Here is a 20,427-nt window from a genome sequence, read left to right as displayed (position 1 = left end):
CTGGTGTTTTTTACTCTTAACATTGCTAAAGAGTTAGAGCATGTGTGGATTAGAAGTTTTGGCAGTAACACTGTCCACAAAAAGTGACTCAATTTTTGGTTGCACACCTACTTTTAATCCCAAACTAAACAAATCAGCCCAATCTTGAGCTGCTTCTCTATGAAATCTCTAGCTAAGAATAACATTTTAAAACCTTTAACATGCAGGTGTTTAGTTTCTATGGCTCAAGCTGAAGGTGGCAGAGCCTTTCGCTTCTAATAAGAATAATAAATGTTTGATATGTCCAGACTCAAGAAGTGTAACAGTAGAGTGAGTGAAGTGCATCTGTGCACACTTACAAAGCCCAGATAAGAAGTCCAATTAACCAAACCAATCATAATCGCCCGTGTGGTTTAAACATGGGTGTACAGGGCTTTTTTATTAGTTCATTAAACAAGATGGGAAATCAAAGAGAACAAACCAGTTGTTGGAGGGAGATTATAACCATTATCAACCATTTACAAGTTAACTTGTTAAAGGAAAAAAGAATTCTTCACCATTTTTTGGTGGCTTTTGTGAAACAGGCTCCAGGATTACAAAAGTCAGAGTTTGCTGGAAATAAACTAGTTCCCATGACACGTATTCTCGCCATGTCTGAAATGTAAAAGTGCTCATAACTGCGCAGTCACAGCTGAATGGAAGGTGAAATGGCAGACGTCCTTGAGACAAGAGACGGTAATCTTTCAAATGGAGATGAGCTTTCATACTTTCAGACAGCCTTTCTGCAAAGCCACTCTTGGTTTGCATTTGCTCTTGCAAAAAGTAATCAGAATCATTTCATAAAAAGGTTTCAGGAAAGTTCAATTTCTGCCTCCACACATGGCCAAGTGCTGCATGCACCATGTGTGGATGTCTGACCTCATTTGAAGTGCTCACACCTCGACAACAAGCTTTTGTTCCTGAGATGGGGACAATCATTATTTTCAATGCCTCGAGATAATACTTGTCCAGAAAACCTAAATTTCATCATTTTTATTTTTTTCATCATTTTGGAAAAAAACTGTTAAGGAATGAATAAAATTATATTAAGATTAGAACGCAGCTTTTGACACTTTAAATTTGAAACCATCAGTTTTTGTCCATTTTCAGCCTGGCTTGTGGCCAGTCAAACTCGCTGAAAGGCACAAGAATTACAACCAAGAGAGAACAGTCGAACAAGAGACAGAGACAAATGAGCAAGGGCAGAGAAAAGGGGATTGTTGTGATTAAAAGACAATTATCTGTGCACATCGACTTCCCAGTGTTGTGCGGTGTCAGGCTCGAGCTGAGCTTGTTCTGTCCCAGAAGGCTTTGGGAGACAATGGCTACTGTGTTAGGGGGAGGGAGGAGGTTTGATTGCAAGGCTTGGGGCTTCATGACACGGTTACAGCACCATGCAACTGTCTAAACACTCGTAATTCCACATAGGCTTAATAATGCATTTTCTTTAATAGTAACAGCAGGGAAGGAGCAGTTGGCAGTTTTATAGGTCAGCTAGCATCACCATGCAGGTGTGCTTTCTAACTTGAAGCAACTTAAACAAGTTAACAGAAATGTGGTGAACTGACTTTGGACAAAACTTAAGCAGCAATAAAATGCTAATGTCACAATTTAGTTACCCAGACTGTCTTTATATTGCTGTTGCTTGTTATGTGTGAGGGTGGCTGAAAAGTTGCAAAGCAGAACTATTACACAGACTGCACAGGTAGAAAGGAAAATGAATGCGTTCAAAAACCACTGCACAGTGACCTCAGATCACTGTGTGGCCTTTCTAAAGGATATAGAGGAGGAGTCTGCTGTGTCCTTACTCACCAAGACAGAGGAGATGGATCTCACACACAAATCATCAGCATCAGCTCTATGGTAAGATGTAGGGGGAAAAAGCCAAGCCCAATAATTCTAGGGAAAATCAACGTTTAAACAACGTATACAAGGTATGATGTCATAATTACTGTTTAATTGGCCCTAGTGCTAATTTCATGCCATATCAGGAGCATTGTAATTCCCAGTTTCCAATTTGTTAAGTCTCTTTTTTTATTAATAATAATTATGTATATTTTATTGATCCCCATGGGGAAATTGAACCCATTCACTCAGTGAAGCAGTGGGGAACCATTAATCTAGTGCCCAGGGAGCAGTGTGTAGGAACAGTACCTTGCTCAGGGGTACTTCAGGGTAGCCGTTCAGTGGATTCGAACCCCTGACCTTCTGATCATTGGGCCACTCTACCTACTGAGCTATCCCCACTCTTTTGTTAAGCTATTGCTTAACAAAGCAGTAGCAGACCCTTTAACATCTAAATTGTCCATATCTTAGACTCCATATATTCATTTTTGGACTTCATAGTTCAAAATAATCCTTGTGTTTCTTATACCCCCCTAAGCACAGCCCCGTAGGTCACAGCCCTTAGCTCATTTCTAGCTCATTTTTTTCTGACTGGCCGCCAACCAGCCACTCAAGCAAAAGGTTTGAACATCGAGTGGGTGGGGCTTCTGTACTTATAGCCAGCTGTGTGTGAAGACCATATTAGGGTATCGGTGCTTGCTGACATCATACGAATGCAATAGTAGGAAAAAACACTGTCTAAAACAGAGCCTGAATTCATAGCTTTTACTTCGTAGGGATTTCTTGTACATCCACTGATATTAGTGTTTGAAGCTTTGGCTCTGTTAAAAAGGAACATACACGATTCTAAGTGTATAGTTATTTATTCACGGGGCAAAGCATTCTTTATTTTTTCTAGCCTCTGACTGCTAGCGTTATTTGAGGTTTTTAGTCTCCATCAATGACAGGCTTTGAATGAGCCTCATAGGATTCCTTTCTCTTTTCACTCATACCCCTCTTATTCAGCCTCCCTCCCAAACTCATTTCCTGCCTTGTGCTACACTGACACCCAGAAAGAAGTGGATCGCCTCTCCATCAATCCAAAATGATCAAATATGCTCAGTTCCATCCAACCTAAACCAAGTCATCATGTTGGACAGAAAGGCCTTGGAGCTCAAAGTCTCACCCGTATTTGTCAGGGTGAGGTGGAACAGAGTGGCCCTTTGTGGCCCCATGTGTATTTATGAATGGCTGAGCCTTGGGGCAAAGCTTGGGAACAATGCTGCTACACTGAAGGACTCATTTTGAGATGGGCGGGGGGTGGGGGGTGTTGTTGGTGATGATGGTTGTGATGGTGGTGGTGGGCAGAGCACTTTATTCCCCACTGTTGGGGCTTGGTACAGAGGGTGGCGAGAGGTCTTGGTGGTGCGATGCTTTGCATGTGAGTGTGGCTGCTGAAGCTGCTCATACAGGAGCTATTGAACGTTTGGAGGTCGACTGTGGTCACCTACACAGGTGAGGAGCAATTTTTATTTGTGATTTTTATCCTCTTTTGAGGTTTTTATCTTTTCCTGAGAGAAAAAGCAACAGGATACAGATTTCTTCACATGGGGATTGAATTTTATTTAATCAGTCCATTAATCTGATTTTAACAATTTTGTTTTTTAAGGTCAAACACTTACGGACACGGTGAATGAGCGCTTGCTTGCGTGAGCGTTCATAAATGATGTGATGAGTGACCGAGGGTGTGAAAAAAGTGAGATGTGCTGTATGAATCACAAGTTAGACCAAGTTAGGTAATGAGTGTGTGTCTATGCATGTGTACACCTCTATGAGCGCTTGCGTGATTGAACGTGTTTGTGATGATGTGTAAGCGTGCATGGATGAGTGAGTGTGTGTGTTTTGAACATTAGCGGGGGATGCTAAAAGCCCAGCCAATTATTACTGGACAGATTTTACTGCCTGTGCCATTAGCACTGAGCTGTTCCTGCAAATGCCACAACATATTACGGTGTCTAATCAGACATGTGATGCCAGGTAGAAGATTCTTCGATTACACACCAAGCAAAACATTTTTACAAGTCATTTAACAGTAGTTTGGATGTATATGGTTTCTGTAATGAGACTGCGAGGAGCTGGAGTGATTCCTTGAATCTCAAAGAGGATGTTTTGTTTTTTTTAAGAGAAAAGTGGAAACAATCATGTTTAACCAAATGTGTTTCTCATATAATTCAGAGTGCTGCTTCAGGAGTTGAGGAGAGCATAATGTTGGTTAATTATATACCAATTAGTGATTTTTAAAGAAGATCGCAGAGCCACAAAGAGATATTAATTTATGCTAAATCACACCGGCTGTCAAGAAACATTTGAATTTCTCACCTTAAACTTTGTGACACTTCTAGGTGTAATGGATATGTGAAAATTTTGTCCTTCCAATTAAACTGTCGCAATTTAGAAATTTTCTGATTAATCTAAAGTAGCCTGATTTTTACTAAATCCACACCTGGCATTTTATACACACTGTTTCAGGACATCAAGTCAAATGGAAGGTTTTAGGAAGCATTAAGATGGATTCACATATGCATTGTCTGTGTGGCTGAACAGGTGATGGCACTGTTTGTCGCCCCCTTTTGTTCAGAGCGGAAGGGAGAACGCTGTAAAGAGAGAAGGCCTGTGGCTTACCATCTGCACACAGGGATGGGGATTGCCAGTAGTTGGTTTTGCCAGGTAGCAGAGAAAGATAAGCTATTGGTGCTCCTGGTCTCTTAGTATGTTGGTGGTCTGCCAAATAAAGCTTGCTTTAATATCCTGTGCGTGTGTTTTGCTCTTGGTAAAAGCCTCCATTTATAATTGTAATCTATCTCTGTGTGTTGTTTGAGATGAAAGTGATGGTACACACCCACAAACTCATGCAAATACCGGGAAAAACACAGGCCATCTTTCTGTGGTTTCTCACTTTTGGGTATATGATACTGCCAGCAGAAGTTTCCTGCAAAAAACTTCAGATAAGAGTAAAGCATAGCTAAAATGTACCTAAACACTAAAATAAGTACATACATGATGAGCCTTATGTATGAGCCATACATAAGTCCAGTCTTTTACTTATGCCAACACTCTGCAGTACCTTGGACAGAATGTGTGACTGGATGTTGGCATATCTCAGTGTTTATGTTTGTATCTTGTGCACATGAGTGTGTGTGTGTGTGTGTGTGTGGTGCGCTGGGCTCATCGCAGCTCAGCGCGCCATGTGTGGGAGGGGGAGCAGCCATGTTTTAAGACCATCTGCTCTTCTGAGTATTTTGGTGGGAGCCTTAGCTTGTGGTGGATCAACGCGCGTCACAGGCAAGCAGCAAAGCACAAGCTGTGAGCGGGCCTGTTCCGGAAAAATTCCTTCAGTTTCTCACTTGGACAATGAGCAGTGTTCTGCACACAAGGTTCCCATTCTTTTTCTCTCTGTCCAAGAGCTCTGGTGATGCTCGTATAGATGTGGTGCAGACGATATTTACAATGAAAATGTTCTTCTTGGCAAAGCGGGGTGTTCGTGTAAACCTTTTGGTTTGTGTGAGCAATTTCAGTAATATAAAATGACTCATCAAAGGTGGCGTGGCCTGATTTAGCAGAACTGATTGTTTAGATAGCATCTGTATCCCCGAAGTGTGATGGGGAATAAATGATTACGTTGAAGTTTGATTGCCTCAGATATTAGAAAAGGACCTTTTGCACAAAGCATCACACAGATTAGATGAAGCTAAACATGTTTGATTACTGAGAGTTATCTTTTACATTTAAACTATTTTTAATTGCTTCTCTGTAAAGTTCCCTCTGCTTCTTTTTTGAGATAAATAAATAACCAGAGAAGAAATGTGATACATTTTAATAAGTTACCCTTTGAGTCTTTAATATGCATGCACTGTATAGGCAATGATTAGAGTCCCAGCAGCACAATGGAGCATGCTCAGCTTACAACCAGCACCAAGGGAAGCAGAGGAAGGTCGCATAGCTCCGCACCCCACACTGTGGAGTGTGCTGGCATGCCTTATGCTGCATGTGTGTGTAGGGGTTATGGCATGCTGTGCATTCATTTGTACATAGCTCCATAGCATCAATGCAACACTGTCTTCTTCAGACTCTCTCCAGTCTGTTTCTAGAGGGATTCCCTTGAGGTTATCCACAACTCCTTCAATGCCATGACTTGGCCTGTGGCTTAATGGCTCTTGAACAGTGACTCACTCTACATATAACAATAAGGGTGAGAAAAAAAACTTCCATACTGGAGAGACAACTTGCCTTTGTTATATTTATACGCTTGCACTACTGCCTACTAACATTCCTTAGTAGGGAAAATATTAATGCAGATTTGCATAAGGCTGGAAAGATCAATGATCATGCCCCGAGGACTCTTAATTTCAGAAATTTAAATTCATTTAGACATGGTTTTCACAAATTGAATTGTGCGCTTTAGACTATTACTCTATGCTTTCCCACACACATCTGGAAAACGGTTGCATTGATTATGCAGTCATGGTGAACACAAATGAACCCTAACATCAAAGCGAAACTAACATCAAGTTTCAAGTTTCATGTTCTCCCAAAAGTTTAAATGTTGTTTTACTAAACCAATAATGAGTCATCTTTCCTTCACCAAGCAGCTTTGGCCCTTGTGTCTCAGTCACAACAACAAGTCTGTGTGAACAAAGTTCAAGAAATGTCAAGAAGTCTCAGAGGTTGAAGCATAATGTAGGCTCAAAGTTCAGGGCATCAAGGCACATAGGACAGTGCATGGAAGTGGTGGAAAGTAAAGGAATGCTGAGTGGGCCTGCAGTACACATATTCAGATCTGCCCACAACACATGTAAACCAGAGCTCACACAGACTCCTCTCTTCCCCTTCCCCTTGTCTGCTTCAACATATCTTTTTATCTCCATTTTCTATCCTTTCCCACAGACAGTGGCATCTGGGAAGCAGGGCAAGAAAACCAACTCGGGGAGAGCAAAAACAAAGGAAAGACGAAGAAAAAGTCAAGGCTGGGAGGCAGCAGGAGCCTGGTGCTGAGGCTGTTATGAGGTAAGTGTTTTCTGTGTGCATTGCGTGAGTCGTGTATATAAAAGTGTGCACACGTATGCTATGCTCTGTGCCAGCCATTTGTCCATCCCATCAATAAAGCCATTGTTGGTAAGGTTGGTGGTGGTGTCAGTGGCCCTGCCCAGCTGCTGTGCTCTATTCTCTCCTATGTTGCTGATGCATGGCCTCTCACCCTGGACACACTTACTTAGCTCTTGGCTTTTTGTTGCAGTGCAGATGTCTGAGGTTGATGCAACTTTGGAGAAAAGTTTGAATTGTCCCAGGCAACAGTGTGACATTATTGGCCAAGAATTCAAAGTCTGACCCTTTCTACAATATAGATATTTGGGTTTTTTGGTAGCTGAAATATATATTTAAAAAAAAGGTCCTCTCACTTACTCAGAGTTTATAATTTGCTTGTGCAGTTCTGAGACTGTTTAGGTTGACTTTCATCACTCTCAATAGCACAGCTTTCAGTTGCAGCAGGCAGCTGTTGTTTTTTTGTTTTGGTTTTTTTGCTAAAAAAAGTTTAAAAATCCCTCAGCTTTACACCACACACAATTTGCATCAAGTTGGTTAGCATAGTGGACAGCAGAGTGTTTAGAAACTGAAGAGTAATTTCCCTCAGGACTAGAATCAAAAACATAGCTAAACAAGAGACACCATTGGGATTACATTTACCAGGTGGCCAGAAAATCAAATTCAAATGATTATGCTAGTTTACCAGAAATGAAAATGATTAAATATTTGGTAACAACTTCATGATAATACTGTGTTCCCAACCTGGGTCCACTGCTTCCAGGTGCCCAAAATAACCAGATACGGTAGGTTTAAAGATCACAGGCAAATTTAAATATAAAGTGTAAAAATAAAATTACATCCTCATGCTCCTAGGAATTTGTGACTGTGACTGACTAATTATTGGACTGCATGATAAGTGGCACATCCAGTGCTTTTTTCAGTGTAAAATCAACTGAATTTTCCCTTCTCTCTAACAACAAGGCTAATATTGGTCAAGGATTCTCTGGGGGATGTTGGGATGTGTTAATCACGAAGCTCTAAAACACAATCCACTCTCAGACCCGCCATCTGCACACACCGGCTGCTGCATCGTGAGGCTGAAATCCGCTGCTTCTCCTTCTACAGGCATTTATTCTACGTCCAAACTAACCGTCATTATACTGGTGTACATCTCATTTGTATGCCACATTTAGACAAATAGATTTCTTTAGGAATAAGAAAACAACTGTGAACTCAAAGTAAATAATACAAATATAATGGCATTATATTGCACTTTGGATTGTAAATGAGTGAATTATGATAATTTCAGAGTACATTGCAAGCATATGAAAACTCCAGGCTTATGAGAAACTGGCTATTTATCATCTCAGAGAGGAGCAATATGCAGACATTATGGTGCATAATTTAATGTAAAAGCCTCAATATGGGGGTCAGAGCACATGCCACTTTTACTGCATGGCATCTTCCTTCCCTCTCTACTATGCATCTCAACAGCGTACTGGAAAATAAAGGCAAATATATCTAAAAATAACAGAGAAATAGTCCAACAAGCCTTTATTAACATGTGTTATTACATGTCAACATGACTATTTCAGTTGAATTAGAAAGGGTAAGATTCAGTAATATGAGCTTTTTCTTGCAGTCTGTTTCCTTTTTTTTTGAGTTTGATTGCTGTTTGGTGGTGAATTTAAGGACAAAGCATTTTTTATTACCTTCTGAGCACCACAGTAATGGGATGTATATTTGAATTCTGACCCCAGTACTCGAAATGGCCATGATTTTATTAGGATATCAAACCTCAGCTATTTTTGCATTTGCAGTGCAGGTATTGCCAATAAAATAAAAATGACAGATTGAATTTATATAGAAATATAATAATAATAATAATAATAATAATAATAATAATAATAATAATGATAATGATGTATACTTTATTGATCCCCATGGGGAAATTACTCTCTCTGCATTTGACCCATTCACTCAGTGAAGCAGTGGGAGCAGTGTGTAGGGACGGTACTTTGCTCAGGGGTACTTCAGGGTAGCTGTTCAGTGGTACTTTAATATTATTCATTAGAGCTCATAATAGATGTGATGAAAATTTATATGGACTGATTTATTTCAACCTGAGGGTTGATATTCCAGACTATATAGTGAGCAAAGGAAGTAAACAACACAAACAGCTTGATTCTTCTGTGGTAATGTGCTTTTGTTTCTCACTTTTTCATTATCTCACTTGTTTTCATACGCTTTGATAAGTGAATATTGTCTATTCGGATTGATTTGTAGTACAGCACAGAAAGTACCAGTAATCCACTAATGACATGATGTGTGGTGACTGGAGTTTGGCTTTGTGTCAAGGCTCAGGAAACAGTGAGAGCCATTCACTGAATCGGCTTACGTATGGCAACCATAATGAGAGTGACTCTACTGAGGGGGAGCAAACAGGTGCTGACTGATGCTGTGTTTGTGTGACTTACTATTGGTCTGTGCAAGCGAGGGGGCTGCGAGTGCTGTAATCGCCTGGCAATGCTGATGTCACTGGTATTTTCTTTCTTTCTTTCTTTCTCTCTTTCTTTCTTTCCACAGAGAAGGAGGCTGTCAAACTGTCTGGGTGTGAGTGAACACCCTCTAGTGGAACTGCTGAAGATTTGTTCTCAGAGGTTCCATTCATTTTAACCATCCGTATTTCAAGGTAAAACCACAGTAGTTCAAAACAGTAATACCTATTTTTACTTCTTGTATACGAGGTGCTTTTTCTTTCTAAGAATGTTCACACCACAACCCAATCTGATAAAAAGCCAAAACTCTCCATATGAGCAGTTTTCAACTTGTGACTGAGCCTTTGCAAGCAGCACTATCTGCACTTAATATACATATTCATAGACATAGCTCAAGTTAGTGTTAGCTCTGCATCTTTTAAATGTAGGACATGACAGAAAGGACGTTGACATTATTATATTTTTCTATAGTATTCACAGTATAGTAAGAAGGAATGTATTATCTTTTTGGATGTTAATGACACTTTTCAGTCCGTATACTGTAACGTGTGGTCCATGTTGCACACTATGTATTGCAGAAATGTCATGTCATGTTTTGTGCCGGACAAAAAAGTAAAACCTGTGGGACTTTGATACAACTGATACTCTGATCTTTGTTTTTCTTAGTTTTACTGAAAAGTTCCACATTGGGGTTTTTGATAGAGGATTGCTATGATATACTATAAAACCAAGAAACTGTGAAACATTAAGAACATCTTGAATTTGTTTTTTAGAGGCCTGTGTGGCGTGTGAGTCATGCAGCAGCATCAGTGGTGGAAACGTGATATTTGTGTGTATGTGTATGTTTTTCTGTTGATGACTGACAGCATGGCGTCTGTTTCAGAGGTCTATGGTCCAGTATTGAGCAGAGACCATGTGGTGTTTAGAGCTGCTCCTACCACTGCTGTTGTTCATCAGTGGTAATAAATTCCTTTACTTCTATATTTTTATGATGATAGACAGGTAATATTCCTATGTGTATCCTGTATGTTGAAGAGTCCACTGAGCTTCTGTCTCTTCCCCCAGATGCCAGTTGCCAGTGGAATGTTTGGTTACCTCGGGATATCTCAGCCATGACAAATTCCTGTGTGGTCATCCCCTGCACCTTTATGTATCCGTCTGGAATAAGGCCGAGCCGTGGCATTCATGGTATCTGGTATTTTGGGCAGCCCTACCCACAACTCTTCCCTCCTGTAGTCTTTAAATCACGTACAGACGTTGTGCATGAGAGCTACAAGGGCCGAACCAAGCTGCTGGGAGATCTGCACCAGAGGAATTGCACTCTGCTCATCAACAACATTGGCACCGAGCACTCGGGGAGATACTACTTTCGTGCAGATCTCGGTGGAGCCAACATCTATACATACCCCGATTTCACTGAGCTCAAGGTTCTGGGTAAGTGACTGATGACAGGACGATCGGAAGTCGTTTTATAGTTGAAAATTTATAGCTATTAAAAAAGCCATAACAATCATATTTTCCTTTTATATTTCTGTCTCCAGATCAGCCCAACATCGATGTACCAGAGGAGATTGTTAGTGACGAGAGCTTGGAGCTTACATGCTATGCTCCTGATAATTGCCCAGACATGACTCCAGAAATCCAGTGGATGTACACGGACTACCTGCCCGACCCAGAATTCAGCACTGACCTCGTGGAAGAAAGCAACACAGCAGTCCTCTCCAACACCCTCACCTTCACACCCAGGCCCATGCACAATGGGCAGCTTCTAGGTTGCAGGGTCTATTACCCCAACACAACACTAGCCTATGAGAGGCTCATTTCTCTAGACGTCAAGTGTAAGTAAAAAAATAAAAACATCAAACTGAAAGACTGAAAAGCATTCCACTATGTTAGTATGGCTTCAAACGGGATGTTGAGCCTGACAGTTTGCAGTGAAATGAGTTGAAGTGGATCTTTTTCTCAGAGATCACAAAACTCAAGCATATCTTTATGTCAGAAAGTTGATTCTGGATTCAGTTTTCTGGGATTCCCTTACATGGATGATTGAACATGCATTAAGATATATTTGTATGGTTTAGAAAAAAATAACCGAAGAGCCTAAAATGAATTGTTAGTTAACACGGAGACATAGTACAGCTGATTTCAAAGGTGCTATGACAGTATTTAAGTAGTCACTGAGGATGACAAGAAATCAATAGCCTACGACTCTTTTTTTCATCTAAATCTCATGTATGGAATGACCTCAGATCAAGACAGCATCTTTGCAGTTTCTGTTCTGTTCCTATTGTGATAGATGAATAAACCTTCTTAACACTGACAAATCTGAAGTAGCAGTAATCCCACTATTATGAAATAGTACAAAATATTCCAGTTCAAATTACCAAAGTGTGAACTCTTATTATAAACTATTGTTCACTTCACTTTCGTTTCGCAAAAACCGATCTAAAAGTTGCTGAACCATTTCAGCTAACTGCTGACTAAAATTGTCACTAGCATGGTTGAAAACAATATCTGGTGCTTGTACAGGATTTAGTACAAAACATCAATCTGCATATTTCACTTTTATTTAGATATAATTTGCTTTGAAGTCCCCTCAAGTTAAAGAGCTACCTTTCAACCTTTATTTGAGGGTGTAAATTTGTCGATTTGTCGATTTCTTTTATTGAAAAGATTAAATCATTTTTTAGGAGACAGTTATTCTGTGAATTGCAGACATCATTCGAGTTCTTGGAAAATAAATTCCCTGTTATATGTTTCCTGGCAGATGCTCCACGCTCTGTGTGGGTGAATGCCTCTTCAGAGGTGATGGAAGGCAGCTCTGTGACACTGCACTGTGAGGTAGACAGTAACCCTCCTGCCAGGATCGCCTGGATGTTTGGAGACCAAGAGCTGCTGTGGGACACAGCATCCAATGTTTCGCTCATGCTAGATGATGTGACACCTGCAAATGAGGGAATTTACACCTGTGTTGGGGACAATGGCTATGGCATCATGAACACCTCACTCTACCTGGCTGTAAAGTGTAAGTTTTTGAGATAGCAAATGACTCCCAACCCCAGCATTTGTAAGCATAAGTGAAAATCTTTTGAATGTCAACCCCCCGTGTGGATTCATAATACAGTTGATCTAAACAGGGACTCACAACAAGAAGTTATAGATGCTCAATGATTTCCAAACCATTGCCACTTTACTGATAAGATTTCATTTAATAACCACCATTAAAACCACAATAAAATGTCCTGGGAAATCAATGTATCTGGTCCATAGAGCTTAAATGTTCTTTTTGTTTTGATACAAACATTGGGTGAGACAAGTAAATGAATGTACTACAAAAACCTGCTCAGAATCTGTACTGCATATTTTTAGATATATCAAAGTCACTGTTTATTTATTTAGGTCACTGTGTGTCCAAAAGGAAAAAAAAAAGATATTGTGGGTTTTATTTAATATGGTGCCTTTGAAATGAAGAAGGATCTTATGTAAGAATTATAAGATAGAGGTTTTCTTATATGAATAGTAAACATAACAAATTCATTTTCTCTTCTTTGTTGCAGATCCTCCCCATGAGCCTGTGGTAAATGACTCCATTACAGTAGTAGAGGGTACCACTCTGGCCCTGCACTGCAGCACACAGGGAAGCCCAGCACCCACCCTCACCTGGCTGAAGGATGGGCAACTGGTGGGCACCATCACTGCGGATGAGCTGTCAGTGCTGACGATTGTGGAAATCACACCGCAGGGAGATGGACAGTACCGCTGCCTGGCAGAGAATGAGCATGGGAGAGCCAGCAGCTCCCTCAACATCACTGTCGAGTGTGAGTGCGTCAGTTTTCTGTATTATATTTTTAAAGGGAGTCTAAAACTAGGCCAAAGAATAAAGCATGATGGCAGCAAGAGATACGTTTGTGTAACCCTCCAATGTACGGTAATGTGCTATCTGTATGGTGAATTGCACTTTGTAGAATTCCACAAAACTTCTTATTTCCTTTGAGTAAAAACGTACTTTAACCTCCTAGGACCTGGCGTCCAAATATGTGGACATCACATTTTGGGTTATTTAGACCAAAATACTAAATTTTGCTCTACAAGGGCCTGATATCCACTTACGAGGACACTATACTGCTACTGTTCTATCAAAATTTTAAACGAATATCCTCATATGTGGCTTTTATTTTTCTTAAAAACAAAAATAAGGTTAAAAAAATCTAGTAATTCTTTGTTTTTACATTTATTGGGTCCCAATGTGATCGGATATCAAAGATAAATTAAAAATGCATGCCGTGGAAGAGTTCAGGTCTTAGGAGGTTAAAGGAAATCTTGACCAAAGGAGTATAATTTGTTACTAGTCAACAGCTATCTGATGTAATCATCTCTTGCCCTCCCTCATTAGATGCCCCTGTGCTTCTGGAGGAGTCAAAGTGCACAGTGGTGAGGGAAGGTGTCCAGTGTGTCTGCATGGCCACAGGGAACCCTGAACCCACTATCGAGTTCTACCTGCCTGACCTGAACATCACCATCAACGAAACAGACGGCCGGTACAACTTCTACACGCACACAGACGGGCACACGTCCACAGGAATGATCAAGCTACGGGAGAAAGGTGAACGGGTCGACAACGGCAGCCCTGCTGTCAACGTCCACTGCAGCATCTCCAATGCATATGGAAGAGAGAGCATACTACTGGAGCTGCAGCAAGAGAGTGAGTAGACAACTTTACTTAGTATTTAGTTTGACACTAAGTAATGTGTCACTATTATCACATCCTATTTAAATTGATATGACACTACACAGGGAGTGCAGAATTATTAGGCAAGTTGTATTTTTGAGGAATAATTTTATTATTGAACAACAACCATGTTCTCAATGAACCCAAAAAACTCATTAATATCAAAGCTGAATGTTTTTGGAAGTAGTTTTTAGTTTGTTTTTAGTTTTAGCTATTTTAGGGGGATATCTGTGTGTGCAGGTGACTATTACTGTGCATAATTATTAGGCAACTTAACAAAAAACAAATATATACCCATTTCAATTATTTATTTTTACCAGTGAAACCAATATAATATCTCCACATTCACAAATATACATTTCTGACATTCAAAAACAAAACAAAAACAAATCAGCGACCAATATAGCCACCTTTCTTTGCAAGGACACTCAAAAGCCTGCCATCCATGGATTCTGTCAGTGTTTTGATCTGTTCACCATCAACATTGCGTGCAGCAGCAACCACAGCCTCCCAGACACTGTTCAGAGAGGTGTACTGTTTTCCCTCCTTGTAAATCTCACATTTGATGATGGACCACAGGTTCTCAATGGGGTTCAGATCAGGTGAACAAGGAGGCCATGTCATTAGTTTTTCTTCTTTTATACCCTTTCTTGCCAGCCACGCTGTGGAGTACTTGGACGCGTGTGATGGAGCATTGTCCTGCATGGAAATCATGTTTTTCTTGAAGGATGCAGACTTCTTCCTGTACCAATCCAATCCAATCCAACTTTATTTATATAGCACTTTTAAAAACAACAAAGTTGACCAAAGTGCTTTCCAATAATAAAACAGAGATAGCAGTTAAAACCATACTTTAAGCATACAATGAAATCAATAAACAAAATAAATATATAATTGAAAAAGAAGCTTGAAGAAGGTGTCCTCCAGAAACTGGCAGTAGGACTGGGAGTTGAGCTTGACTCCATCCTCAACCCGAAAAGGCCCCACAAGCTAATCTTTGATGATACCAGCCCAAACCAGTACTCCACCTCCACCTTGCTGGCGTCTGAGTCGGACTGGAGCTCTCTGCCCATTACCAATCCAGCCATGGGCCCATCCATCTGGCCCATCAAGACTCACTCTCATTTCATCAGTCCATAAAACCTTAGAAAAACCAGTCTTGGGATATTTCTTGGCCCAGTCTTGACGTTTCAGCTTGTGTGTCTTGTTCAGTGGTGGTCGTCTTTCAGCCTTTCTTACCTTGGCCATGTCTCTGAGTATTGCACACCTTGTGCTTTTGGGCACTCCAGTGATGTTGCAGCTCTGAAATATGGCCAAACTGGTGGCAAGTGGCATCTTGGCAGCTGCACGCTTGACTTTTCTCAGTTCATGGGCAGGTATTTGGCGCCTTGGTTTTTCCACACGCTTCTAGCGACCCTGTTGACTATTTTGAATGAAACGCTTGATTGTTCGATGATCACGCTTCAGAAGCTTTGCAATTTTGAGACTGCTGCATCCCTCTGCAAGATATCTCACTATTTTTGACTTTTCTGTGCCTGTCAAGTCCTTCTTTTGACCCATTTTGCCAAAGGAAAGGACGTTGCCTAATAATTATGCACACCTGATAGAGGGTGTTGATGTCATTAGACCACACCCCTTCTCATTACAGAGATGCACATCACCTAATATGCTTAATTGGTGGTAGGCTTTCGAGCCTATACAGCTTGGAGTAAGACAACATGCATGAAGAGGATGATGTGGACAAAATACTCATTTGCCTAATAATTCTGCACTCCCTGTAATAAAGATTTTAATACATGTCAGATGTTATTTTCTGACATCTGTATCTTTAAAGTATCTGTACTTTACGCGTAAGCAATGCCTGGTTATGACTATTTCCTGTTATGTGTCATGAAGCTTAAGGCAATGGAAATTTTTGTGCTTTTCTACTAATTACAATAAACTTAAACACCGTAGTCAATTTTCAATCAATTCCACTTACATTGACCCTTTTCCATAAATTAAATGTTTATTGATTTGCTACAGAAAATGGATCCGAACAAAAAAAGCACAGTTTTCTCCTATTTGATTAGCAGTTAAAAATTCCACAATGGTCAGCAGTTTAAAAAAATAAGTCTCTTTTCTTCCGTTTATATTTTCTTCTATACCTAAATCCTCTAGACTATGCTATAAATACTTACGACATCCACTGCTTACTTTATTAGGTATAAATAATACAAGGTTGGACCACCTTTTGTCTTCAGGCCAGCATTAATTCCCAGGAGTTGCTGGAAATATTCCTAAGTTTTGCTCCATACTGACACGATAGCATCTCTCATGAAACCTGTTTTAGATGATTTGAGCTTTGTGACATTATCCTGCTAGAAGCAGCCATCAGAAGATGAGTACACTGTTCTCACATAGGAATGAACATGGTCAGCAACAATACTCAGGTAGGCTGTGGCATTTAAACAATGTTCAAGAACTCAGAGTGTGCCAAGAATATATCCCCCACACCATCGAACCACCGCCACAGCCTGAACTGCTGACACAGGGCAGATTCTGATCATAACATCCAAATGCCTTAGCAGAAATTGAGACTCATCAGACCAGACATTTTTTCCAATTTCTTTGTGTATTGTAGCCTCAGTCATGTTTCTAGCTGATTGTGTGTTCTTGTGCTGCTGTAGTCTATCGTCTTCAAGATAGTATGTTCAAAGGTGCTCTTCTACCTTGGTTGTAATGAGTGTTTATTTAGTTACTGTTGGCTTCCTATCAGCACAAAGCAACCTGACATTACACTCTGACATCTAGCATGAACAACACATTGTTTTTTTAGAGAATTGCTACTCACTGGATAATTTATTTTCTTTTCTGACCTTTCTCTGTAAACCTTGAACATGGTTGTGTGGGAAAATCCCCATAGGTCAGGACTTTCTGAAATACTCGGAGTCACTGAAATACAAAATCACCTTTCTTCCCCATTCTGATGCTTGGTTTGAACTTGAGCAAGCTGACTCAAACATGTCTACATGGTCTTAAATTCACAGAACTGCTGTCATGTGATTGGCTGTTTAGACATCTGTGTAATGAGCAGTTGAACAGGTGTATCTAAAAGAGCTGCCAGTGAGTGTATATGGCTTGTTAGCTCGGTGGGCAGTTTCTCCATGTGTTACTCAATGAAGTTTACAGTAATTCACTCCCCTTCATTTTTGTTTTTACCACCTCTGTTTTCAGAAAAGTACATGATGGCAGTTATAGTCGGCACCATTGGAGGAGTGGCAGTCATAGCCTTCATCATTGCAGCAGTTAGATATGTTGGTCACAACAACAAGAAGTGAGTATAAATGACAAACTAATGGAGAAGCCGTTGCAAGGCAGGAGTAGTCAACTTCCTTACTAAGCGTTTTCTGAAATCCAAGGAAACACTTAAGCCTAGTCATCCATTCTAAAACACATCGTTGCACACTGTATACGAGTGAATGTGGGACTGATGTGGACGTGAGAATTATTTCTCCTGAGCAATTTCAGTTCATTTGCAGTGACAAGTCCTTGTTGAAATCCTTGGAGATCTACACTGGCTGCCTTGTGGAGTTGGTTAGCAAGCTGGACTAACCTTATATTTTGCAGGCACGATTCCCTGCTCTGACACTGCTTCTGTATCCTTGACCTGCTATGCTAAATACAACTCGAGTAGCCCTCTTAACCAAAGTGCTTTAGTTTAGCCTCAAGGCATATTTGGACCACCAAATTTGCAAGCTTTCTCTGGCCCTGAAGTGGGTGTGATCTCAGCGACTAAACCCATAAAATAACCACGTCACTCACAGCCACGGTTGGCCTCCAGCATAACCTTACAGAGCTTGTTGTTTTAAAATGGATGCCCAGGCTTGGCGTGTCGCCCTGCGTTAGTGGCAGTCGAGACCGAGTCTGATTATGTGACTCCGTCCCCCAGAGAGAATGGCAACCCTAGGCAGGACGTGGTCCTGGAGAACCCAGCTTTGTACTACAGCGCAGTCAAGAAGGACAAACAAAATCTGAGGAAGAAAGTGGTGAGACATGTTGATGTCAATGATTATGATTATGATTGAGAATGGGTTGGATTACCATTCTCAGATTGTTTGGGGTTAAAGTTTTGTGTAATGAAAAAGTCGTACAGTCATGATAAGACCCCATGTTAACCTCTGAAATGAGGTACCAGAAAGAATCTGTCCCACTAGCAGTCTAGTAGCTCCAACCATGACCTTTCCAAACACTGTTTTTCTCTTGCTTTCATCGCTTCTCTGCGTTTTTCTGTGTGTTTTTCTCTCCCCTAACTCTTGCACAGCTTAAGACAGAGCTGTTGGGCTCAAAGTTTAACTCCATTCTAGAGGAGACTACGGTAAGGTTCCCCTACAAATCCCCATTAAAACAAAAAACCAAAAAACACAAGCCTCAGTGACAGATGCATCTCCTCGCATATCAGCTTCTGTGTTCTGTACACTGCTGTTTGTTTCCAATACTGCCTTCTGCATGGCTGCCTCATTGCTAACACAAACTGCCAGTCTAACAGGAAACATCTCAGACTCCCTCTCAGTATGTCGACCAGTAATCACTAACATCTTTTCTTTAGTGTCTGTCGCGCTCTTCTGCAATCTGAGGTGTCACTGGCACCTTGCCGCTGATTTTTGCCGCTAAACGGTGTTTCTGTCTGCAGGGAGAAGACGGGGATTATCAATCTGTGGGCACTATGGCGGGACTGGAGAGGCAAGAGCTGAATTACGCTTCCCTGGAGTTTATCGGGGCAAGGTCCAGGGAGGGGGCCTCAGGGAGGAGGGATGACGGCAGCAACTACACAGAAATCAAAGCCAAATGAATCGCGATCCTTCCCTGATCCCTCGGCTATGCGAGATGCAGTGGCAGCCCTATATTACACACATCATCTGCCCCGTAAACTGTGTAATAACCCCACCTCTTCTCCTGGATTTCACTCTGCATATGACTCTTTTGTTCCCCCCTCATTTTTATCAAATTTATCACATGTAATCTTCTGCTCTGTGGCAGTTTCCGCTGCTATGGACTGCCCCTCCTCCATGGGATCCCCCGTCACATACCACCATTAGGGAAAAACTGGTATTTCTGGTGGTTTTGAGCAACACCAACTGGACAATGTAAAGCACATGTTAATTTCAAGCCTAGTTCAAGTTGCAGTACATTGTCTCTACACACAGCGTTAAACGGTGGCCATATTTTTATTCTTTTCTCCTTTTGATTGCTGTTGTGTCTGTCTCACTGTTTGCTCTCCATCTATTCTTTTAACTGTCACTGTGTCTGCTGCCAGTCGAAGCATCAGGGCAAGGAGTAACTGCTTTTTGTTGTCTTATCTTTATGTGTGTCTGTGTACTGAGAGCGAACCCTCTCCTATCTTGTTGTGTCCTAAGAAGATAACTGTCAGAAATGAGAAAAGGAGATGCCTTTAGATTCCACATAATTGTATTTAATGTGTGCTGTGACACAGTAGCCTCTCATTTTACCTGGAAAAAGTCACCATCACTTCTGATAGTAAGTCTGTAAATTTAAGCGACATACTTTCCAGTTCTGAAAAAGGTCGAACCTTGATTCTGGCATTTTTCGTGTAGGTGTAAGAATGAGATCTGAGGGGATTTCTTCCACTGTGGCCAACGCAAAGTGTCTCATTTTCTACTTCTTTTCCACAATGCACGTGTGTCTTCAAAATTATTCAAGTCAACTAGAAAATACAGACCTGAAGCACAACATACTTGCTTGTGAGTGGCCAAAGTGTTATCTCCTATAGACAATGTGTGTATGTATGAATGGGTGTGTGTATTCAAATTGTGCTGAAAGATCACTGGACACTGATTTCTGGGGTCTTTGGGAAGTTTCAGCATCGCCTCACTAGAGGTCTGTGCTTTGTTCTCACAGGATTGCGTCAAATGTTTGAATGGCAAAAGGTGATGCTGACAAGCCATCTGGTTGTGCTACTCAGTGACATTTGATGAACCTGTGGTGTATTATTAAAGCTCACTAATAGTCTAACTTGATAATGATGGTGTCAATAATATATTAATTTGATGTATATTGATGGTGAAAGGGATTCTAGTTTGTACAGTAAACATCCTGCATGATTCTTTTGCCAGCAGGCACACATTCAAGTATTGAACAGCAGTGAAAAGCCAGACTGACAAATGAAAAGCAGTTTTGTCACACGTCACTCAGCCACTCTGACTGAACACTGTCTTAATAGAAGGTTAGAAAACAGTTCCCAACCTCTGACTACATGAATCTACATGAAGTTAAATC

The 20,427-nt window shown here is 40.8% G+C and overlaps 1 protein-coding gene across 4 annotated transcripts in view; it reads left to right on the top strand.

Moving 5' to 3' along the window:
- mag (myelin associated glycoprotein) overlaps positions 1 to 19,448 on the top strand; it is a 30,417-nt gene extending 10,969 nt beyond the window's left edge. The window contains exons 1-13 of one of the 4 annotated variants that reach the window (XM_085423603.1): positions 3,231 to 3,357; positions 6,787 to 6,906; positions 9,511 to 9,616; positions 10,306 to 10,381; positions 10,488 to 10,856; positions 10,964 to 11,260; positions 12,190 to 12,447; positions 12,980 to 13,240; positions 13,816 to 14,124; positions 17,368 to 17,467; positions 18,083 to 18,179; positions 18,455 to 18,508; positions 18,824 to 19,448. In XM_085423603.1, the coding sequence (XP_085279729.1) occupies positions 10,336 to 10,381; positions 10,488 to 10,856; positions 10,964 to 11,260; positions 12,190 to 12,447; positions 12,980 to 13,240; positions 13,816 to 14,124; positions 17,368 to 17,467; positions 18,083 to 18,179; positions 18,455 to 18,508; positions 18,824 to 18,982 (1,950 nt within the window). In that variant the 5' untranslated portion in view covers positions 3,231 to 3,357; positions 6,787 to 6,906; positions 9,511 to 9,616; positions 10,306 to 10,335 and the 3' untranslated portion in view covers positions 18,983 to 19,448. Of the gene's footprint in view, positions 1 to 3,230; positions 3,358 to 6,786; positions 6,907 to 9,510; positions 9,617 to 10,305; positions 10,382 to 10,487; positions 10,857 to 10,963; positions 11,261 to 12,189; positions 12,448 to 12,979; positions 13,241 to 13,815; positions 14,125 to 17,367; positions 17,468 to 18,082; positions 18,180 to 18,454; positions 18,509 to 18,823 lie in introns of those variants that run through there. The other 3 variants (XM_085423604.1, XM_085423605.1, XM_085423606.1) reach the window with 3 other exon arrangements.
- Positions 19,449 to 20,427: the final 979 nt, after the last annotated feature.

Source organism: Rhamphochromis longiceps, linkage group LG11 (assembly GCF_057381845.1).
Source record: "Rhamphochromis longiceps isolate RC_006_pf linkage group LG11, R_longiceps_female_GT1.1, whole genome shotgun sequence".
In the NCBI taxonomy this organism is placed as follows: domain Eukaryota; kingdom Metazoa; phylum Chordata; class Actinopteri; order Cichliformes; family Cichlidae; genus Rhamphochromis; species Rhamphochromis longiceps.
Note: the sequence above shows the minus strand (reverse complement) of the source record. Positions and strands in the feature narration are given on the sequence as shown.